The sequence below is a fragment of the Nerophis lumbriciformis genome, linkage group LG29 (assembly GCF_033978685.3).
Source record: "Nerophis lumbriciformis linkage group LG29, RoL_Nlum_v2.1, whole genome shotgun sequence".
NCBI lineage: Eukaryota > Metazoa > Chordata > Actinopteri > Syngnathiformes > Syngnathidae > Nerophis > Nerophis lumbriciformis.
The window spans coordinates 30,077,501-30,097,342 of record NC_084576.2 but is presented as its reverse complement, the minus strand read 5'-3'; the positions used below and the strand labels follow the sequence as shown (position 1 = coordinate 30,097,342).

The 19,842-nt window shown below is 34.2% G+C and overlaps 1 protein-coding gene across 1 annotated transcript; it reads left to right on the top strand.

Moving 5' to 3' along the window:
* Nucleotides 1–669: 669 nt before the first annotated feature.
* On the top strand, nucleotides 670–2,957 carry LOC133571967 (F-box/LRR-repeat protein 14-like). Its single transcript, XM_061924534.2, has one exon. The coding sequence runs from the start codon at nucleotides 1,382–1,384 to the stop codon at nucleotides 2,591–2,593; it is 1,212 nt and encodes a 403-aa protein (XP_061780518.1). The 5' UTR covers nucleotides 670–1,381; the 3' UTR covers nucleotides 2,594–2,957.
* Nucleotides 2,958–19,842: the final 16,885 nt, after the last annotated feature.

Below are 19,842 nucleotides of genomic sequence, written 5' to 3'. Positions count from 1 at the left end.
ATTAAAAAATGTCTTGTTTATCGAGTATTGTACTGTTTTGTACTGTTTTTGTACCTGTTTTGGTTGTTATTGTTCATATGTTTGTTTGTAAATGTTGAACTTTATAAATAAAAGTATATATAAAACGCCATGTTTAATTAATTTTTTTATCTACTACTGTAAGTTGGTCACGTGAGCACCGCCAAGGCAACGTGACGTCACTTTGTATTTGACAGCAAGCACGTCAACGAAGTCTCGCGGGATTTTTTTGGACGTCACCACGTCCCCTCTATTAAAAAATTGTCTGTTTATTGAGTATAGTACTGTTTTCGTACTTGTTTTGGTTGTTATTGTTCACATGTTTGTTTGTAAATGTTGAACTTTATAAATAAAGGTATATATATATATTAAAAAAAATATTGGAGAATGATTAAGAGCACAAAAGCCCTTAAATTGCTATCTTTGTTAAAAGTTTGTTTTTGTCTTTTTTTTTTTTTTTTTTTTTTCATATTTTTTATTATTATTACCCTATCTGTATTTGCTTTTGTTTTCTTTACTTGATGCTGAAAGTGCCGTGACTTTTGTGTGAATTATAAATGTATGTTTGTTGTTCAATACAAATAAATAAAATAAAATAAATAAATAAAAAAGTGGCGCTGTAAGCAGGAGTCTCCATGCAGTACTCCTCCCCTCCACTAGTCGCCGCTGGCGAGCCGTTAGCCTCCCCCGGCTAGTCGCTCCAAGCTAACCGTCAATGGCGGTCCTGGATGCTACAACGCCGCTGGAAAATGCATTCGGAGGTAAAGCCGCCTGGCCGGCAGATACAAAACGTCTTTTATAAATGAACATTCGTGTTTTTGTACGCGTTTCGTGACGACATGCCGGACTGGAGCGTCGTAAAAAGGACAACGAAGGTTTAGCCCGCAGCTAGCCTAAGCGCTGTTAGCCTAGCCGGCTAGGTAAATATTGTCCCGCGCGTCTTCCATCCGCAATATAAGTCATTTTAAAGATATTAATAATAGTTTTGATTATACCCGGGTGAATAATTGACGTGGCTCAGACATGGACTGGGTGGTAGCGAGCTTCGCACGGCTGTCATAGCGCATTAGCAATGGCTAGCCTGCTAGCGTGCTAACGCAAGCGAGGCATTGTTATTTTATTTTATTTTTTAATATATATATATATATATATATATATATATACATTTTTATATTTTACTTTTTTGCAGCGGCTGCATTGTTTTTTTTTAAAAACATTTTTTATTTTTTTGCCCCCGGCTCCGCTCGAGGCATTATTTGAATTTTTTTTTAAAAATATATATATATACATTTTTTTATATTTTATTTTTTTGCAAGGGCTACATTGTTTTTTTTTTTTTAATTTTTAATTTTTTTCCGCCGCCATGTTCGAGACGGAGACCCACGTTTCGTGCCTTTTCCCCGAGATCCTGGCCATCATTTTCAGCTACCTGGAGGTGAAGGACAAAGGCCGGGTGGCGCAGGTGTGCGCGGCGTGGAGGGACGCGTCCTACCACAAGTCGGTGTGGCGCGGCGTGGAGGCCAAGCTCCACCTGCGCCGCGCCAACCCCTCGCTCTTCCCCAGCCTGCAGACGCGCGGCGTCAAGAAGGTGCAGATCCTCAGCCTGCGGCGCAGCCTGAGCTACGTCATCCAGGGCATGCCGCACATCGAGAGCCTCAACCTGTGCGGCTGCTTCAACCTGACGGACAACGGCCTGTGCCACGCCTTCGTGCAGGACATCCCCTCCCTGCGGGTGCTCAACCTCAGCCTGTGCAAGCAGATCAGCGACTCCAGCCTGGGCCGCATCGCCCAGTACCTGAAGAACCTGGAGGTGCTGGAGCTGGGCGGCTGCAGCAACATCACCAACACGGGCCTGCTGCTGGTGGCCTGGGGCCTGCACCGGCTGCGGAGCTTGAACCTGCGCAGCTGCCGCCACGTGTCGGACGTGGGCATCGGGCACCTGGCGGGCATGACGCGCAGCGCCGCCGAGGGCTGCCTGGCGTTGGAGAAGCTCACCTTGCAGGACTGCCAGAAGCTCACCGACCTCTCGCTCAAGCACGTCTCCAAGGGGCTGGGCCGGCTCAAGGTGCTCAACCTGAGCTTCTGCGGCGGGATCTCGGACGCCGGCATGATCCACCTGTCCCACATGACGCACCTGTGCAGCCTCAACCTGCGCTCCTGCGACAACATCAGCGACACGGGCGTCATGCACCTGGCCATGGGCTCGCTGCGCCTCTCGGGCCTGGACGTGTCCTTCTGCGACAAGATCGGCGACCAGAGCCTGGCCCACATCGCCCAGGGACTGGACCGGCTCAAGTCGCTGTCGCTGTGCTCCTGCCACGTCAGCGACGACGGCATCAACCGCATGGTGCGGCAGATGCACGAGCTGCGGACGCTGAACATCGGCCAGTGCGTGCGCATCACCGACAAAGGCCTGGAGCTCATCGCCGACCACCTGGGCCAGCTGACGGGCATCGACCTGTACGGCTGCACCAAGATCACCAAGCGGGGCCTGGAGAGGATCACCCGGCTGCCCTGCCTGAAGGTCCTCAACCTGGGCTTGTGGCAGATGACCGACAGCGAGCGCTTGAGGTAGAGGCGGTTGCCATGGATACCAAACATTTCACCGGACAGCTACCACAGCAGTGCCTAACCACGTGACGTCGTCTATTTTTACAAAGTAATAATCAGTCTAATTCCTAAACAGTATTTTTCTAACTATCTTTTTCAAGGGGAATAAATAATGTCGGTACTTCAAATTGAAGTGGTCACATTCCACAGGATGAGAAGGAAAAAGTACGACTTGCGATCGCCTCCTTGACGGATTATGCAAGAACAAACTCTTGGAAACGAGCTCTCAGTAATCTCAAGAGTATTTCTTTTAAGTAAACAGTAATTTAAGATGGTTTTATATTCATACTGTAGTGATATTTATAAATAAAAATGGCAAATATGTTTCACTTTTTTGGTGGTGTGGGCTTTTTTTGTGCAACATGATTGAAACGCCCAACATTTAAAAACTCCATTTTCAGGTTGAATAAAAAGGCGTTTGTACTAAACCCCAAAACTAAATGGTAAATAAAAAGAGAATACAACAAATCCTTTTCAACTTATATTCAATTGAATAGACTGCAAAGACAAGATATTTCATGTTCACACTGAGAAACGTAATGGTTTTTTTTGGCAAATAATCATTCATTTAGAATTTAATGGCAATGGTTTGAATGGGTTGAAGAATGTGGGAATTGTGCAACTTGGAGAAATGTCCCATTCATTTCAATGGGAACTTCCTGGAAATTTGGGGAAATGCGGGATTTTTTTGAAAATAATTAAGAGCATGAATGAGCTGAATTGGTTGGTGTTAGAATTGTTTAAATCAGGCAAGAAATATTGAAGTAGTAAATGGTATTAGGGAATTTCGTGAATTTTTTTTTAATTAGTAAAAAGGGTAGTTAGAATTTCCAGAATGGTGGAATGTGTTAAAGGTGGAATGGGTTGAAGAATGTGGGAATTGTGCAACTTGGAGAAATGTCCCATTCATTTCAATGGGAACTTCCTGGAAATTTGGGGAAATGCGGGATTTTTTTGAAAATAATTAAGAGCATGAATGAGCTGAATTGGTTGGTGTTAGAATTGATTAAATCGGGCAAGAAATATTGAAGTATTAAATGGTATTAGGGAATTTCGTGAATTTTTTTTTAATTAGGAAAAAGGGTAGTTAGAATTTCCAGAATGGTGGAATGTGTTAAAGGTGGAATGGGTTGAAGAATGTGGGAATTGTGCAATTTGGAAAAATGTCCCATTCATTTCAATGGGAACTTCCTGGAAATTTGGGGAAATGCGGGATTTTTGGAAAATAATTAAGAGCATGAACGAGCTGAATTGGTTGGTGTTAGAATTGTTTAAATCGGGCAAGAAATATTGAAGTAGTAAATGGTATTAGGGAATTTCGTGAATTTTTTTTTAATTAGGAAAAAGGGTAGTTAGAATTTCCAGAATGGTGGAATGTGTTAAAGGTGGAATGGGTTGAAGAATGTGGGAATTGTGCAATTTGGAAAAATGTCCCATTCATTTCAATGGGAACTTCCTGGAATTTTGGGGGAAGCGGGATTTTTTTTAAATGATTAGAAGCATGAAAGTCCTGTATAAGCTGAATTGGTTGGTGTTGGAATTGTTTAAATCAAGCAAGTAGTAAATGGTATTAGGGAAATTCGGGAAAATCTGGAATTTGGAAAAATGGTAGTTAGAATTTCCAGAATGGTGGAATGGGTTGAAGAATGTGGGAATTGTGCAACTTGGAAAAATGTCCCATTCATTTCAATGGGAACTTCCTGGAAATTTGGGGAAAAGCGGGATTTTGTTTGAAAATGATTAGGAGCATGAATGAACTGAATTGATTGGTGTTAGAATTGTTTAAATCGGGCAAGAAATGTTGAAGTAGTAAATGGTATTAGGGAATTTCGGGAATTTTTTTGAATTAGGAAAAAGGGTAGTTAGAATTTCCAGAATGGTGGAATGGGTTGAAGAATGTGGGAATTGTGCAACTTGGAAAAATGTCCCATTCATTTCAATGGGAACTTCCTGGAAATTTGGGAATTTTGGGGGAAGTGGGATTTTTTGAAAATGATTAGAAACATGAATGTCCTGAATAAGTTGAATTGGTTGGTGTTGGAATTGTTTAAATCGGGCAACTGGTAAAGGGTATTAGGGAAATTCGGGAAAATCTGTAATTTTTTGGAATTTGGAAAAATGGTAGTTAGAATTTCCAGAATGGTGGAATGTGTTAAAGGTGGAATGGGTTGAAGAATGTGGGAATTGTGCAACTTGGAAAAATGTCCCATTCATTTCAATGGGAACTTCCTGGAAATTTGGGAAAATAATTGTTTATATCGGGCAAGAAATGTTGAAGTAGTAAATGGTATTAGGGAATTTCGGGAAAATCTGGAATTTTTTTTAATTAGGAAAAAGGGTAATTAGAATTTCCAGAATGGTGGAATGGGTTGAAGAATGTGGGAATTGTGCAACTTGGAAAAATGTCCCATTCATTTCAATGGGAACTTCCTGGAAATTTGGGAAAATGCGGGATTTTTGGAAAATAATTAAGAGCATGAATGAGCTGGTTGGTGTTAGAATTGTTTAAATCAGGCAAGAAATATTGAAGTAGTAAATAGTATTAGGGAATTTCGTGAATTTTTTTTTAATTAGGAAAAAGGGTAGTTAGAATTTCCAGAATGTGTTAAAGGTGGAATGGGTTGAAGAATGTGGGAATTGTGCAACTTGGAAAAATGTCCCATTCATTTCAATGGGAACTTCCTGGAAATTTGGGAATTTTGGGGGAAGCGGGATTTTTTTTAAATAATTAGAAGCATGAAAGTCGTGTATAAGCTGAATTGGTTGGTGTTGGAATTGTTTAAATCGGGCAAGTAGTAAAGGGTACTAGGGAAATTCGGGAAAATCTGGAATTTTTTGGAATTTGGAAAAATGGTAGTTAGAATTTCCAGAATGGTGGAATGTGTTAAAGGTGGAATGGGTTGAAGAATGTGGGAATTGTGCAATTTGGAAAAATGTCCCATTCATTTCAATGGGAAATTTGGGGAAATGCGGGATTTTTGGAAAATAATTAAGAGCATGAATGAGCTGAATTGGTTGGTGTTAGAATTGTTTAAATCGGGCAAGAAATATTGAAGTAGTAAATGGTATTAGGGAATTTCGTGAATTTTTTTTTAATTAGGAAAAAGGGTAGTTAGAATTTCCAGAATGGTGGAATGGGTTGAAGAATGTGGGAATTGTGCAACTTGGAAAAATGTCCCATTCATTTCAATGGGAACTTCCTGGAAATTTGGGAATTTTGGGGGAAGTGGGATTTTTTGAAAATGATTAGAAACATGAATGTCCTGAATGAGCTGAATTGGTTGGTGTTGGAATTGTTTAAATCGGGCAAGTAGTAAAGGGTATTAGGGAAATTCGGGAAAATCTGGAATTTTTTGGAATTTGGAAAAATGGTAGTTAGAATTTCCAGAATGGTGGAATGTGTTAAAGGTGGAATGGGTTGAAGAATGTGGGAATTGTGCAACTTGGAGAAATGTCCCATTCATTTCAATGGGAACTTCCTGGAAATTTGGGGAAATGCGGGATTTTTTGAAAATAATTAAGAGCATGAATGAGCTGAATTGGTTGGTGTTAGAATTGTTTAAATCGGGCAAGAAATGTTGAAGTAGTAAATGGTATTAGGGAATTTCGTGAATTTTTTTTAAATTAGGAAAAAGGGTAGTTAGAATTTCCAGAATGGTGGAATGGGTTGAAGAATGTGGGAATTGTGCAACTTGGAAAAATGTCCCATTCATTTCAATGGGAACTTCCTGGAAATTTGGGAATTTTGGGGGAAGTGGGATTTTTTTTAAATGATTAGAAGCATGAAAGTCCTGTATAAGCTGAATTGGTTGGTGTTGGAATTGTTTAAATCGGGCAAGTAGTAAAGGGTATTAGGGAAATTCGGGAAAATCTGGAATTTTTTGGAATTTGGAAAAATGGTAGTTAGAATTTCCAGAATGGTGGAATGGGTTGAAGAATGTGGGAATTGTGCAACTTGGAAAAATGTCCCATTCATTTAAATGGGAACTTCCTGGAATTTTGGGGGAAGTGGGATTTTTTGAAAATGATTAGAAGCATGAATGTCCTGAATAAGTTGAATTGCTTGGTGTTGGAATTGTTTAAATCGGGAAAGTAGTAAAGGGTATTAGGGAAATTCGGGAAAATCTGGAATTTTTTGGAATTTGGAAAAATGGTAGTTAGAATTTCCAGAATGGTGGAATGTGTTAAAGGTGGAATGGGTTGAAGAATGTGGGAATTGTGCAACTTGGTAAAATGTCCCATTCATTTCAATGGGAACTTCCTGGAAATTTGGGGAAAAGCGGGATTTTGTTCTAAAAATGATTAGGAGCATGAATGAACTAAATTGGTTGGTGTTAGAATTATTTAAATAGGGTAAGAAATGTTGAAGTAGTAAATGGTATTAGGGAATTTTGGGAAAATCTGGATTTTTTTTTAATTAGGAAAAAGGGTAATTGGAATTTCCAGAATGATGGAATGGGTTGAAGAATATGCAACTTGGAAAAATGTCCCATTCATTTCAATGGGAACTTCCTGGAAATTTGGGAAAATAATTGTTTATATCGGGCAAGAAATGTTGAAGTAGTAAATGGTATTAGGGAATTTCGGGAAAATCTGGAATTTTTTTGAATTAGGAAAAAGGGTAATTAGAATTTCCAGAATGGTTTGAAAAATATGGGAATTGTGCAACTTGGAAAAAATTTCCAGAATGGTGGAATGGTTTGAAAAATATGGGAATTGTGCAACTTGGAAAAATGTCCCATTCATTTCAATGGCAACTTCCTGGAAATTTGGGGAGATGCAGGATTTTTTGAAAATAATTAAGAGCATGAATGAGCTGAATTGGTTGGTGTTAGAATTGTTTAAATCGGGCAAGAAATGTTGAAGTAGTAAATGGTATTAGGGAATTTCGGGAAAATCTGGAATTTTTTTGAATTAGGAAAAAGGGTAATTAGAATGAGGTGGCGACTTGTCCAGGGTGTACCCCGCCTTCCGCCCGATTGTAGCTGAGATAGGCTCCAGCGCCCCCCGCGACCCCAAAGGGAATAAGCGGTAGAAAATGGATGGATGGTAATTAGAATTTCCAGAATGGTGGAATGGGTTGAAAAATATGGGAATTGTGCAACTTGGAAAAAAATTCCAGAATGGTGGAATGGTTTGAAAAATATGGGAATTGTGCAACTTGGAAAAATGTCCCATTCATTTCAATGGGAACTTCCTGGAAATTTGGGAAAAGAGGGATTTTTTTGAAAATGATTAGGAGCATGAATGAGCTGAATTGGTTGGTGTTGGAATTGTTTAAATCGGGCAAGTAGTAAAGGGTATTAGGGAAAATCTGGAATTTTTTGGAATTTGGAAAAATGGTAGTTAGAATTTCCAGAATGGTGGAATGTGTTAAAGGTGGAATGGGTTGAAGAATGTGGGAATTGTGCAACTTGGAGAAATGTCCCATTCATTTCAATGGGAACTTCCTGGAAATTTGGGGAAATGCGGGATTTTTTGAAAATAATTAAGAGCATGAATGAGCTGAATTGGTTGGTGTTAGAATTGTTTAAATCGGGCAAGAAATGTTGAAGTAGTAAATGGTATTAGGGAATTTCGTGAATTTTTTTTAAATTAGGAAAAAGGGTAGTTAGAATTTCCAGAATGGTGGAATGGGTTGAAGAATGTGGGAATTGTGCAACTTGGAAAAATGTCCCATTCATTTCAATGGGAACTTCCTGGAAATTTGGGAATTTTGGGGGAAGTGGGATTTTTTTTAAATGATTAGAAGCATGAAAGTCCTGTATAAGCTGAATTGGTTGGTGTTGGAATTGTTTAAATCGGGCAAGTAGTAAAGGGTATTAGGGAAATTCGGGAAAATCTGGAATTTTTTGGAATTTGGAAAAATGGTAGTTAGAATTTCCAGAATGGTGGAATGTGTTAAAGGTGGAATGGGTTGAAGAATGTGGGAATTGTGCAACTTGGTAAAATGTCCCATTCATTTCAATGGGAACTTCCTGGAAATTTGGGGAAAAGCGGGATTTTGTTCTAAAAATGATTAGGAGCATGAATGAACTAAATTGGTTGGTGTTAGAATTATTTAAATAGGGTAAGAAATGTTGAAGTAGTAAATGGTATTAGGGAATTTTGGGAAAATCTGGATTTTTTTTTAATTAGGAAAAAGGGTAATTAGAATTTCCAGAATGATGGAATGGGTTGAAGAATATGCAACTTGGAAAAATGTCCCATTCATTTCAATGGGAACTTCCTGGAAATTTGGGAAAATAATTGTTTATATCGGGCAAGAAATGTTGAAGTAGTAAATGGTATTAGGGAATTTCGGGAAAATCTGGAATTTTTTTGAATTAGGAAAAAGGGTAATTAGAATTTCCAGAATGGTTTGAAAAATATGGGAATTGTGCAACTTGGAAAAAATTTCCAGAATGGTGGAATGGTTTGAAAAATATGGGAATTGTGCAACTTGGAAAAATGTCCCATTCATTTCAATGGCAACTTCCTGGAAATTTGGGGAGATGCAGGATTTTTTGAAAATAATTAAGAGCATGAATGAGCTGAATTGGTTGGTGTTAGAATTGTTTAAATCGGGCAAGAAATGTTGAAGTAGTAAATGGTATTAGGGAATTTCGGGAAAATCTGGAATTTTTTTGAATTAGGAAAAAGGGTAATTAGAATGAGGTGGCGACTTGTCCAGGGTGTACCCCGCCTTCCGCCCGATTGTAGCTGAGATAGGCTCCAGCGCCCCCCGCGACCCCAAAGGGAATAAGCGGTAGAAAATGGATGGATGGTAATTAGAATTTCCAGAATGGTGGAATGGGTTGAAAAATATGGGAATTGTGCAACTTGGAAAAAAATTCCAGAATGGTGGAATGGTTTGAAAAATATGGGAATTGTGCAACTTGGAAAAATGTCCCATTCATTTCAATGGGAACTTCCTGGAAATTTGGGAAAAGAGGGATTTTTTGGAAAATGATTAGGAGCATGAATGAGCTGAATTGGTTGGTGTTGGAATTGTTTAAATCGGGCAAGTAGTAAAGGGTATTAGGGAAATTCGGGAAAATCTGGGATTTTTTGGAATTAGGAAAAAGGGTAGTTAGAATTTCCAGAATGGTGGAATGGTTTGAAAAATATGGGAATTGTGCAACTTGGAAACATTTCCTATTCATTTCAATGAGAACTTCCTGGAAATTTGGGGAAAAGCGGGATTTAAAAAAAAAAAAAAAAAAAGATTAGGAGCATGAATGAACTGAATTGGTTGGTGTTAGAATTGTTTAAATCGGGCAAGAAATGTTGAATTAGTAAATGGTATTAGGGAATTTTGGAAAAATTGGGAATTATTTTGAATTTGGAAAAAAGGTAGTTAGAATTTCCAGAATGGTGGAACGTGTTAAAGGTGGAATGGGTTGAAGAATGTGGGAATTGTGCAACTTGGAAAAATGTCCCATTCATTTCAATAGGAACTTCCTGGAAATTTGGGAAAAGTGGGATTTTTTTTAATTTGGAAAAATGTAGTTAGAATTTCCAGAATGGTGGAATGTGTTAAAGGTGGAATGGGTTGAAGAATGTGGGAATTGTGCAACTTGGAAAAATGTCCCATTCATTTCAATGGGAACTTCCTGGAAATTTGGGAAAAGCGGGATTTTTAAAAATAATTAGGAGCATGAATGTCCTAAATGAGCTGAATTGGTTGGTGTTAGAATTGTTTAAATCGGTCAAGAAATGTTGAATTAGTAAATGGTATTAGGGAATTTCGGGAAAATCTGGGATTTTTTTTTTAACTTGGAAAAAGGGTAGTTAGAATTTCCAGAATGGTGGAATATGTTGACGGTGGAATGGTTTGAAGAATGTGGGAATTGTGGAAGCTTGAAAAATGGCCAATTCATTTTGAATGGGGAAAATGCACCAAAAAAAAAGGAATTATGGGAAATCCGGGAATTTTTTTTTAGAATTGTTGAAGTAGAGCACACAATTCCTGAACAGGCTGAATATTTTGAAGTTGGAACGGTTTGAATCAGATGAAAAATGTGGGAGTTGTGGAACTTTGAAGAATGTTCTACTCATTTCAATGGGAATTTCGGGAAAAGCGGAATTTTTTTAAATAAATGGTCAAAAATGTGAATGTTCTGAATGAGTTGAAATGGTTGGCGGTCCTTGTTTGTGAATGACTGAACATTTCATGGAAGCTGCTTTTATACACAATCATGGCACCCACCTGTTCCCAATTAGCCTGTTCACCTGTGAGATGTTCCAAATAAGTCTTTGATGAGCATTCCTCATCTTTCTCAGTCTTTTTTGCCACTTGTGCCAGCTTTTTCGAAACATGTTGCAGGCATCAAATTCCAAATGAGCTAATATTTGCAAAAAATATCAAAGTTTCTCAGTGTGAACATGAAATATCTTTGCAGTCTATTCAATTGAATATAAGTTGAAAAGGATTTGTTGTATTCTCTTTTTATTTACCATTTACATGAGAAATGACCCAAGTAAGTGATAAAAATATTTAATACATGTATACTTTTGGGAAATAAACATTTTTATGAAGAAAAAAAAATGTATACATACATACCAGCATTTATTTTTTTTAATGGGCAGTTTTGTTTTTTTTACGAGCTACGACCCAACTCTAAGAAGTTATTTTTAACTAAAATATATCATCCAACAATTATTTTGAAATATTTATTAGCTTTTCTATTTGATTTTATTGACAATTCCATATGATTTTTTTTTATGTGAATTATTTTATTTTTACTAGAAATATCCCAAGAAAGTGATAAGTAAACATATTCAATATATTTAAGCAAACATTTTCATTTAAAAAATATTTATTAGCTTTTGTATTTGATTTTATTGACAATTGCATGTACAAAATGATTCATAAATATGATTTTATGTGAATTATTTTTTAACTAAAAATAACCCAAGTAAGTGATAAGTAAATATTTTTTAAAAACCCATTTATTTAAAAAATATTTATTAGCTTTTTTATTAGATTTGATTGACAATTCCATGTACACGATGATTCATAAATATGATTTTTTTTAAACTAAAAAATGACCCAAGTGATAAGTAAAAATATTCAATATATTTAAATAAACATTTTAAAAAATACTAGCTTTTTTATTTGATTTTATTGACAATTTGTACACAATTATTCACAAATTATTTTTTTTTAATGTGATTTTTTTTTTTTTAACTATAATTGACCTAAGTGATAAGTATAAATATTGAATATATTTATACTTTTGGGAAATAAACATTTTTATTTAAAAAATATCAGCTTTTTTTCATTGATTTTTAATGACAATTCCATGACCAAAATGATTCATAAATATTTTTTATGTGAATTATTTTTTTACAACTAGAAATAACCCAAGTAGGTGATAATTAAAATAATTTATTAGCTTTTTTATTTGATTTTGACAATTCCATGTACAAAATGATTTATAAATATGAATTTTGCTATTGTAAATGATTTTTTAAAAACTAGAAATGACCCAAGTAAGCGATAAGTAAACATATTTAATATATTTGTATAAACATTTTAATTTAAAAACAATATTAGCTTTTTGTATTTATAAAATGATTTACAAATATTTTTTTTTTTATGTGAATTTTTTATTGATTTTTTTTAAATTATAAATGACCTAAGTAAGTGATAAGTAAATATTTAATATATTTATACTTTTGGGAAATAAACATTGTATTTAAAAAATATTAGCTTTTTTTCATTGATTTTTAATGACAATTCCGTGACCAACATTAATCATAATTTTTTGTTTTTTAATGTGAATTTTTTTTTTTTTAAACTACAAATAACCCAAGTGTGTGATAAGTAAAAATATTTAATACATTTAAATAAAACATTTTCATCTAAAAAATATTAGCTTTTTTATTTGATTTTGACAATTCCATGTACAAAATGATTCATAAATATACATTTTTTTAAATGTGAATGATTTTTTTTAAACTAGAAATGACCCAAGTAAGTGATAAGTAAAATATTTAATATATTTAAATAAGAATTGTAATAAAAAAATTGCTCTTTTTTTATTTGATTTGACATTTTGTACAAAATGATTCACAAATGATTTTTTATATTTATGTGAATTATTTTACTTTTTTCAAACTATAAATGACCTAAGTAAGTGATAAGTAAATATATTTAATACATTTATACTTTTGGGAAATAAACATTTTTTATTTAAAAATATTAGCTTTTTTCCCCATTGATTTTTAATGACAATTCCATGACCAAAATGATTCATAAATTTGTATGTGAATTATTTTTTAACTAGAAATGACCCAAATGGCTAAACAACGTAAGAAGTAGATTTTTTTTTTCAGTAAAAATATTGTATATATATATTTATAGTTGTAGAAAAAAAATACACTTTTTTCCCCCCAAAATATTAGTTTTTCTATTTGATTTTATTGACTATTCCATGTACAAAATGAAATTCATAAATATGAATTTTTTTGTTTAAACTAGAAATGACCCAACTTAGTGATAAGTAAACATATTTAATATATTTAAATAAACATTTTAATTAAAAAAGAAGCTTTTTTTATTTGATTTTTGACATTTTGTACAATGATTTTTTTTTTTTCCAAACTATAAATGATTTAAGTAAAAATATTTCATATATTTATACTTTTGGGAAATAAACTTTTTTTTTTATATTAGCTTTTTTTCATTGATTTTTAATGACAATTACATGACTAAAATTCTTCTTTTTTTTTAAAAAATGAATTAGTATTTTTTAACTAGAAATTACCCAAATAGTGTATTTTTTCCTACAAGTATAAATGTATACATACATATTTTTTACTGAAAAAAATCTACTTCTTACGCTGTTTTATTCCAAAAATATTTATTAGCTTTTTTTCCATTAATTTGCCGCTCGCATTGCCTGATTTAAAAAAACAAACAAACAAGAAACAAGGCTTATAATTTATTTATTTACATACATACAAAACCCAAACAACTCACAAACAGTTTTCTTGCAACATAAACAGATCCAAGGCAGCACTTTTCTGTTTTTTTTTAGTTTTTTTTTTACAAATACTCAAGAGTGAATGAATAGAAAAAAAGGTAGAATAAATGAGACATTTAAGGCATATGCAGGAGTTAAAGTGTACATGAAGACATGAGAGCACCGCACTTTCATCTCAAGGTCACGTGGAAACCAAGGACAATTTGCACCAAATGTTCCACTAAAGTGTCAAAAATCATCTTAGTGACCTTGATTCATCTTAGTGACCTTGATCCAGAGAGGAGCTCCTGCTCAGAGGATGTGTGCAAACATTCACCACACTTAACGTGTCGAGGCCTTTTAGATTCACAACTTTCTACACAGCATCTTCCATAAGGAGTGCTCACACACACACACACACACACACACACACACACACACACACGTATTTCTTACCTTCTTGAGACCTGAGAATAATGCCTCCCTCTTTAGGACCAGCCTTTCTAGATATATAAAGATGTGTATTTACAACATAAATTATATATACATACTATGCAAATATAAAAAAGCTTGTGAAAAATGAGTTGGAATTTCACAAGAAAAAAGGTCACTATTTCACAAGAAAGACGTATAATTTTGACGGTATTATAATAAGTCCTAATTTTACTCAACGCAAGTCAAAATTTTACAAGAAAAACGGAACAAAGTTATGATAAAAGTTGCAATTTTAGAAGAAAAGCTCAACATTTTGGCAATTTTATGAAAAGAGTCGTAATTTTACTCGACAAGTCACAATATTATAAGAAAACTGTAAAATATTGGCAATATAACAATAATTGGAATTTCACTCTGCAAAATTATGACAAAAGTCATAATTTTACTCAATTGTCACTACTTCACAAGAACAACCAAAAAATTGGCAATATTGTGATAAAAGTCTGAATTTTGTATGATAAATGTCACCATTTTGCATTAAAAAGTAATGATTTTACTTTTTAATTTTTTTTGTAAATTTTACGATAAAATATTGCAATATTACAGAAACAGAAAATGAGAAATTGCTGCCAATTTTATAAGAAAAAATGTGTGAGAAAAAGACTGCTTTTAGTAAAAAAAAAAAAAAAAATTTAATTTTTTGTTTGTAATTGGTTTTTAATCTTCATTATTTACTCCACGTTATTACACTATGTCTCTATATACATTTTTTTTTTAATTAATTTTGGCCAAAGGGGGCGCATTTAAATTTCTTACACACACTTGTTATTTCATATGTTGACCAAAGGGGGAGCACTTTTTGGGACCACTCTACTTTTGATAGATGTCACCACCAGGGGGTGCAAATGAGACATTCTCTATTAGATGCAATGTTATTGGGACCATGATTTATGTCATCACTTGTTCACACCTCCTCATATGGAAGATACTTTTCCCTGTTGATGTCTCAAGAAGGGTAAAAAAATACAAGAACACACTCACAGCACTGCTTTCCACCATTTTTTAAAAATGTTTAAATCTCCAAAGACGGCCCACTGACGTCAATCACTGGTAAATATCTACAGGCCTCCTTTAAAAGGAAGTCAAAGAGCCCCAAAGAGATTGAAAAAAATAAAGAGCCTTACTTACATTTGTGCATTTATCCTAGGGGCCTTACTGGAACATTTCTTGGATCAAAAACCAAAAGGACTTGAAGGACAATTCATCTTGATTCTCATTATGACATCATGCCTTAGTAGCACCAGGAGGACCCAGGAACACACTTCCTCTTTTACTGGTCCTGCATGCTCCAAGGACACCACTACAAACATTGTATACCACAATACATGTGTGTGTGTGTGTTCTTGTGTTTCTACCCTTCTTGAGACATCAACAAGGAAAAGTATCTTCCATATGAGGAGGTGTGAACAAGTTAGGACCGAAATCATGGTCCCAATAACATTGCATCTAATATAGAACCAAACACTAGAGTCCGTGAACATTGCTCCAAAGTCAGGATTTTTTGTTGTTGATTTAATGTGCATACAAAAGTAAACATTTTTGAGTAAAATTATGACTTTTGTTGTCATTTTGCCAAGTAAAAATTCTGATTATTATTATAATATTGCCAAAATGTTAGTTTTCTTATAAAATTGTGACTTTTGTCGAATAAAATCACGACTCTTTTCATAAAATTGCGAACATTTTAAGCTTTTCTTGTACAATTGTGACTGTTGAGTTAAATTCCAACTTTTATCATAATATTGCACAAATGTTCAGTTTTTCTTGTAACATTTTGACTTGTGTTGAGTAAAATGAGGACTTTTATTGTAATACCGTCAAAATTATACGTTTTTCTTGTGAAATTCCAAATAATTTTTCACAACAAGCTTTTTTATATTTGCATAGTATGTATATATTATTAATGTTGTAAATACACTTCTTTATATATCTAGAAAGGCTGGTCCTAAAGAGGGAGGCATTATTCTCAGCTCTCAAGAAGGGAACATATACAAGAGTGTGTGTGTGTGTGTGTGTGTATTGTATTGTATTTCTGCCCTTCTTGAGACACCAACAAGGAAAAGTAGCTTCCATATGAGGAGGTGTGAACAAGTGAGGACATAAATCATGGTCCCAATAACATTGCATCTAAGAGAGCCAAATACTAGAGTCCGTGAACATTGCTCCAAAGTCAGGATTTTTTGTTGATTTAATGTGCATACAAAAGTAAACATTTTTGAGTAAAATTTTGACTTCCATCATAATTTTGCCAAGTAAAAATTCCGATTATTATTATAATATTGCCAAAATGTTAGTTTTCTTATAAAATTGTGACTTCTGTCGAGTAAGATTACGACTCTTTTCATAACATTGCCAACATTTTAAGCTTTTCTTGGAAAATTGCGACTGTTGAGTAAAATTCGAACTTTTATCATAATATTGCACAAATGTTCAGTTTTTCCTTGTAAAATTTTGACTTGCGTAGAGTAAAATTACGACTTATTATAATACTGTTTTTCTTGTGAAATTGGGACCTTTTTCTTGTGAAATTCCAACTCATTTTTCACAACAAGCTTTTTTATATTTACATAGTATCTTTATATTATTAATGTTGTAAATACACATCTTTATATATCTAGAAAGGCTGGTCCTAAAGAGATGGGCCTTTTTCATAGGTCTCAAGAAGGTAAGAAATACAAGAACGTGTGTGTGTGTGTGTGTGTGTGTGTTCTTGTATTTCTGCCCTTCTTGAGACAACAAGGAAAAGTAGCTTCCATATGAGGAGGTGTGAACAAGTGAGGACATAAATCATGGTCCCAATAACATTGCATCTAATAGAGAGCCAAATACTAGAGTCCGTGAACATTGCTCCAAAGTCAGGATTTTTTGTTGATTTAATGTGCATACAAAAGTAAACATTTTTGAGTAAAATTCTGACTTCCGTCATAATTTTGCCAAGTAAAATTTCCGATTATTATTATTATAATATTGCCAAAATGTTAGTTTTCTTAAGATTACGACTCTTTTCATAACATTGCCAACATTTTAAGATTTTCTTGTAAAATTGCGACTGTTGAGTAAAATTCGAACTTTTATCATAATATTCCACAAATGTTCAGTTTTTCTTGTAAAATTTTGACTTGCGTAGAGTAAAATTACGACTTATTATAATACTGTTTTTCTTGTGAAATTGGGACCTTTTTCTTGTGAAATTCCAACACATTTTTCACAACAAGCTTTTTTATATTTACATAGTATGTATATATTATTAATGTTGTAAATACACATCTTTATATATCTAGAAAGGCTGGTCCTAAAGAGATAGGCCTTTTTCGTAGGTCTCAAGGTAAGAAATACAAGAACGTGTGTGTGTGTGTGTGTGTGTGTGTTCTTGTATTTCTGTCCTTCTTGAGACACCAACAAGGAAAAGTAGCTTCCATATGAGGAGGTGTGAACAAGTGAGGACATAAATCATGGTCCCAATAACATTGCATCTAATAGAGAGCCAAATACTAGAGTCCGTGAACATTGCTCCAAAGTCAGGATTTTTTGTTGATTTAATGTGCATACAAAAGTAAACATTTTTGAGTAAAATTTTGACTTCCATCATAATTTTGCCAAGTAAAAATTCCGATTATTATTATAATATTGCCAAAATGTTAGTTTTCTTATAAAATTGTGACTTCTGTCGAGTAAGATTACGACTCTTTTCATAACATTGCCAACATTTTAAGCTTTTCTTGGAAAATTGCGACTGTTGAGTAAAATTCGAACTTTTATCATAATATTGCACAAATGTTCAGTTTTTCTTGTAAAATTTTGACTTGCGTAGAGTAAAATTACGACTTATTATAATACTGTTTTTTTGTGAAATTGGGACTTTTTTCTTGTGAAATTCCAACTCATTTTTCACAACAAGCTTTTTTATATTTACATAGTATGTATATATTATTAATGTTGTAAATACACATCTTTATATATCTAGAAAGGCTGGTCCTAAAGAGATAGGCCTTTTTCATATGTCTCAAGAAGGTCAGAAATACAAGAGCGTGTGTGTGTGTGTGTGTTTTCTTGTATTTCTACCCTTCTTGAGACATAAACAAGGAAAAGTAGCTTCCATATGAGGAGGTGTGAACAAGTTAGGACATAAATCATGGTCCCAATAACATTGCATCTAATAGAGAGCCAAATACTAGAGTCCGTGAACATTGCTCCAAAGTCAGGGTTTTTTGTTGATTTAATGTGCATACATATATCTAGAAAGGGTGGTCCTAAAGAGGGAGGCATTTTTCGTAGGTCTCAAGAAGGTAAGAAACACAAGAATGTGTGTGTGTGTGTGTAAAACCTTTGACAAATGAAAATGTCACAAACATTTCACTCCCACCTTCTCTCTCTCTCTCTCGTCTTCATAACAAATAGTGTGTGACATGACAGTCTTGAAGGTCCTCTACACAAGTCACAACTACACAGACTGGGCCGCTAACTTCCTTTATCTGAATAGCAATTTGTGCTTTATAGCCTGAAATAACAAACATGTTGTTTATGTTTGTTGTAAAACAGCAATGAAAATGACAAGTAGCATGTAGCAAACATGTCTGCCACAATCATGTGTGTTCTAAATGTGTCATTTTAATCCAAAACATGGAATTAAATGAAATACAAATTGAATGAGCACATTCTCACTTTGGGCCCCCCTTGCTATAGAACTCTACAGAAGTGGACAGCGAGCCAGCTCCAAGCCCCCCACCTGACCTCTGCCCTTTAGCGCTTTCCTGCCCCCCCTTGTGGGGATCAAATGAAGCCCTTTTATTTTGAAAGGATTGCCAAACAAACAAGCCAACGTGCGACTCGAACTGTGCTTGACGGTACCGTGACTGGAAGTAAACGTGCAGACTTTGTGCTTCTTTCACCCCCGTGCAGTGGAACCTCTTAACTCCAACACCCCCTGAGTTTCTTGGACTCCAACTTGGAACAAATATTGGGTTAAAAAAAAAAAAGTTTCAAAAGGATGAGCTGTTTTGTACGGAGCCCCTAAAGGGACATGAGGGGAAAACATTTATTAAAATTTTTTTTTTTTTTTTTAGACATGTATCTCGTACTATATCGTGCACACGAGAAACTTTTTATAAAGTTATAAAAAAAATTAAAATTTCTTTTTTTTTTTTTAGACATGTATCTTGTGCACATTAGGTACATCATAAAAATAAAAAAAATAATTAAATTTTTTTTTTATAACTTTATAAAAACTTTCTCGTGCGCACAAGAAACTTAAAAAAAAAAAAAATTCTAACTTTATAAAGTTTCTCGTGCGCACAAGAAACTTTTTATAAAGTTAGAAAAAAAAATTTTTTTTTTTTTTTAGACATGTATCTTGTGCGCACTAGATACATCTTAAAAATTAAAAAAATTATAATAAAATTTTTTTTTCTTCTAACTTTATAAAAAGTTTCTCGTGCGCACAAGAAACTTTTTATAAAGTTAGAAAAAAAAAAATTTTTTTTTTTTTTTTTAGACATGTATCTTGTGCGCACTAGATACATCTTAAAAATTAAAAAAATTATAATAAAAATTTTTTTTTTTCTAACTTTATAAAAAATTTCTCGTGCCCACAAGAAACTTTTTATAAAGTTAGAAAAATTTTTTTTTTTTTTTTTTTTAGACATGTATCTCGTGCGCATGAGATACTATCTCGTGCGCACTGGATACATATCTTAAAAATAAAAAAAATTATAATTAAAAATTTTTTTTTTAAAATAACTTTATAAAAAGTTTCTCTGGTGGACGAGAA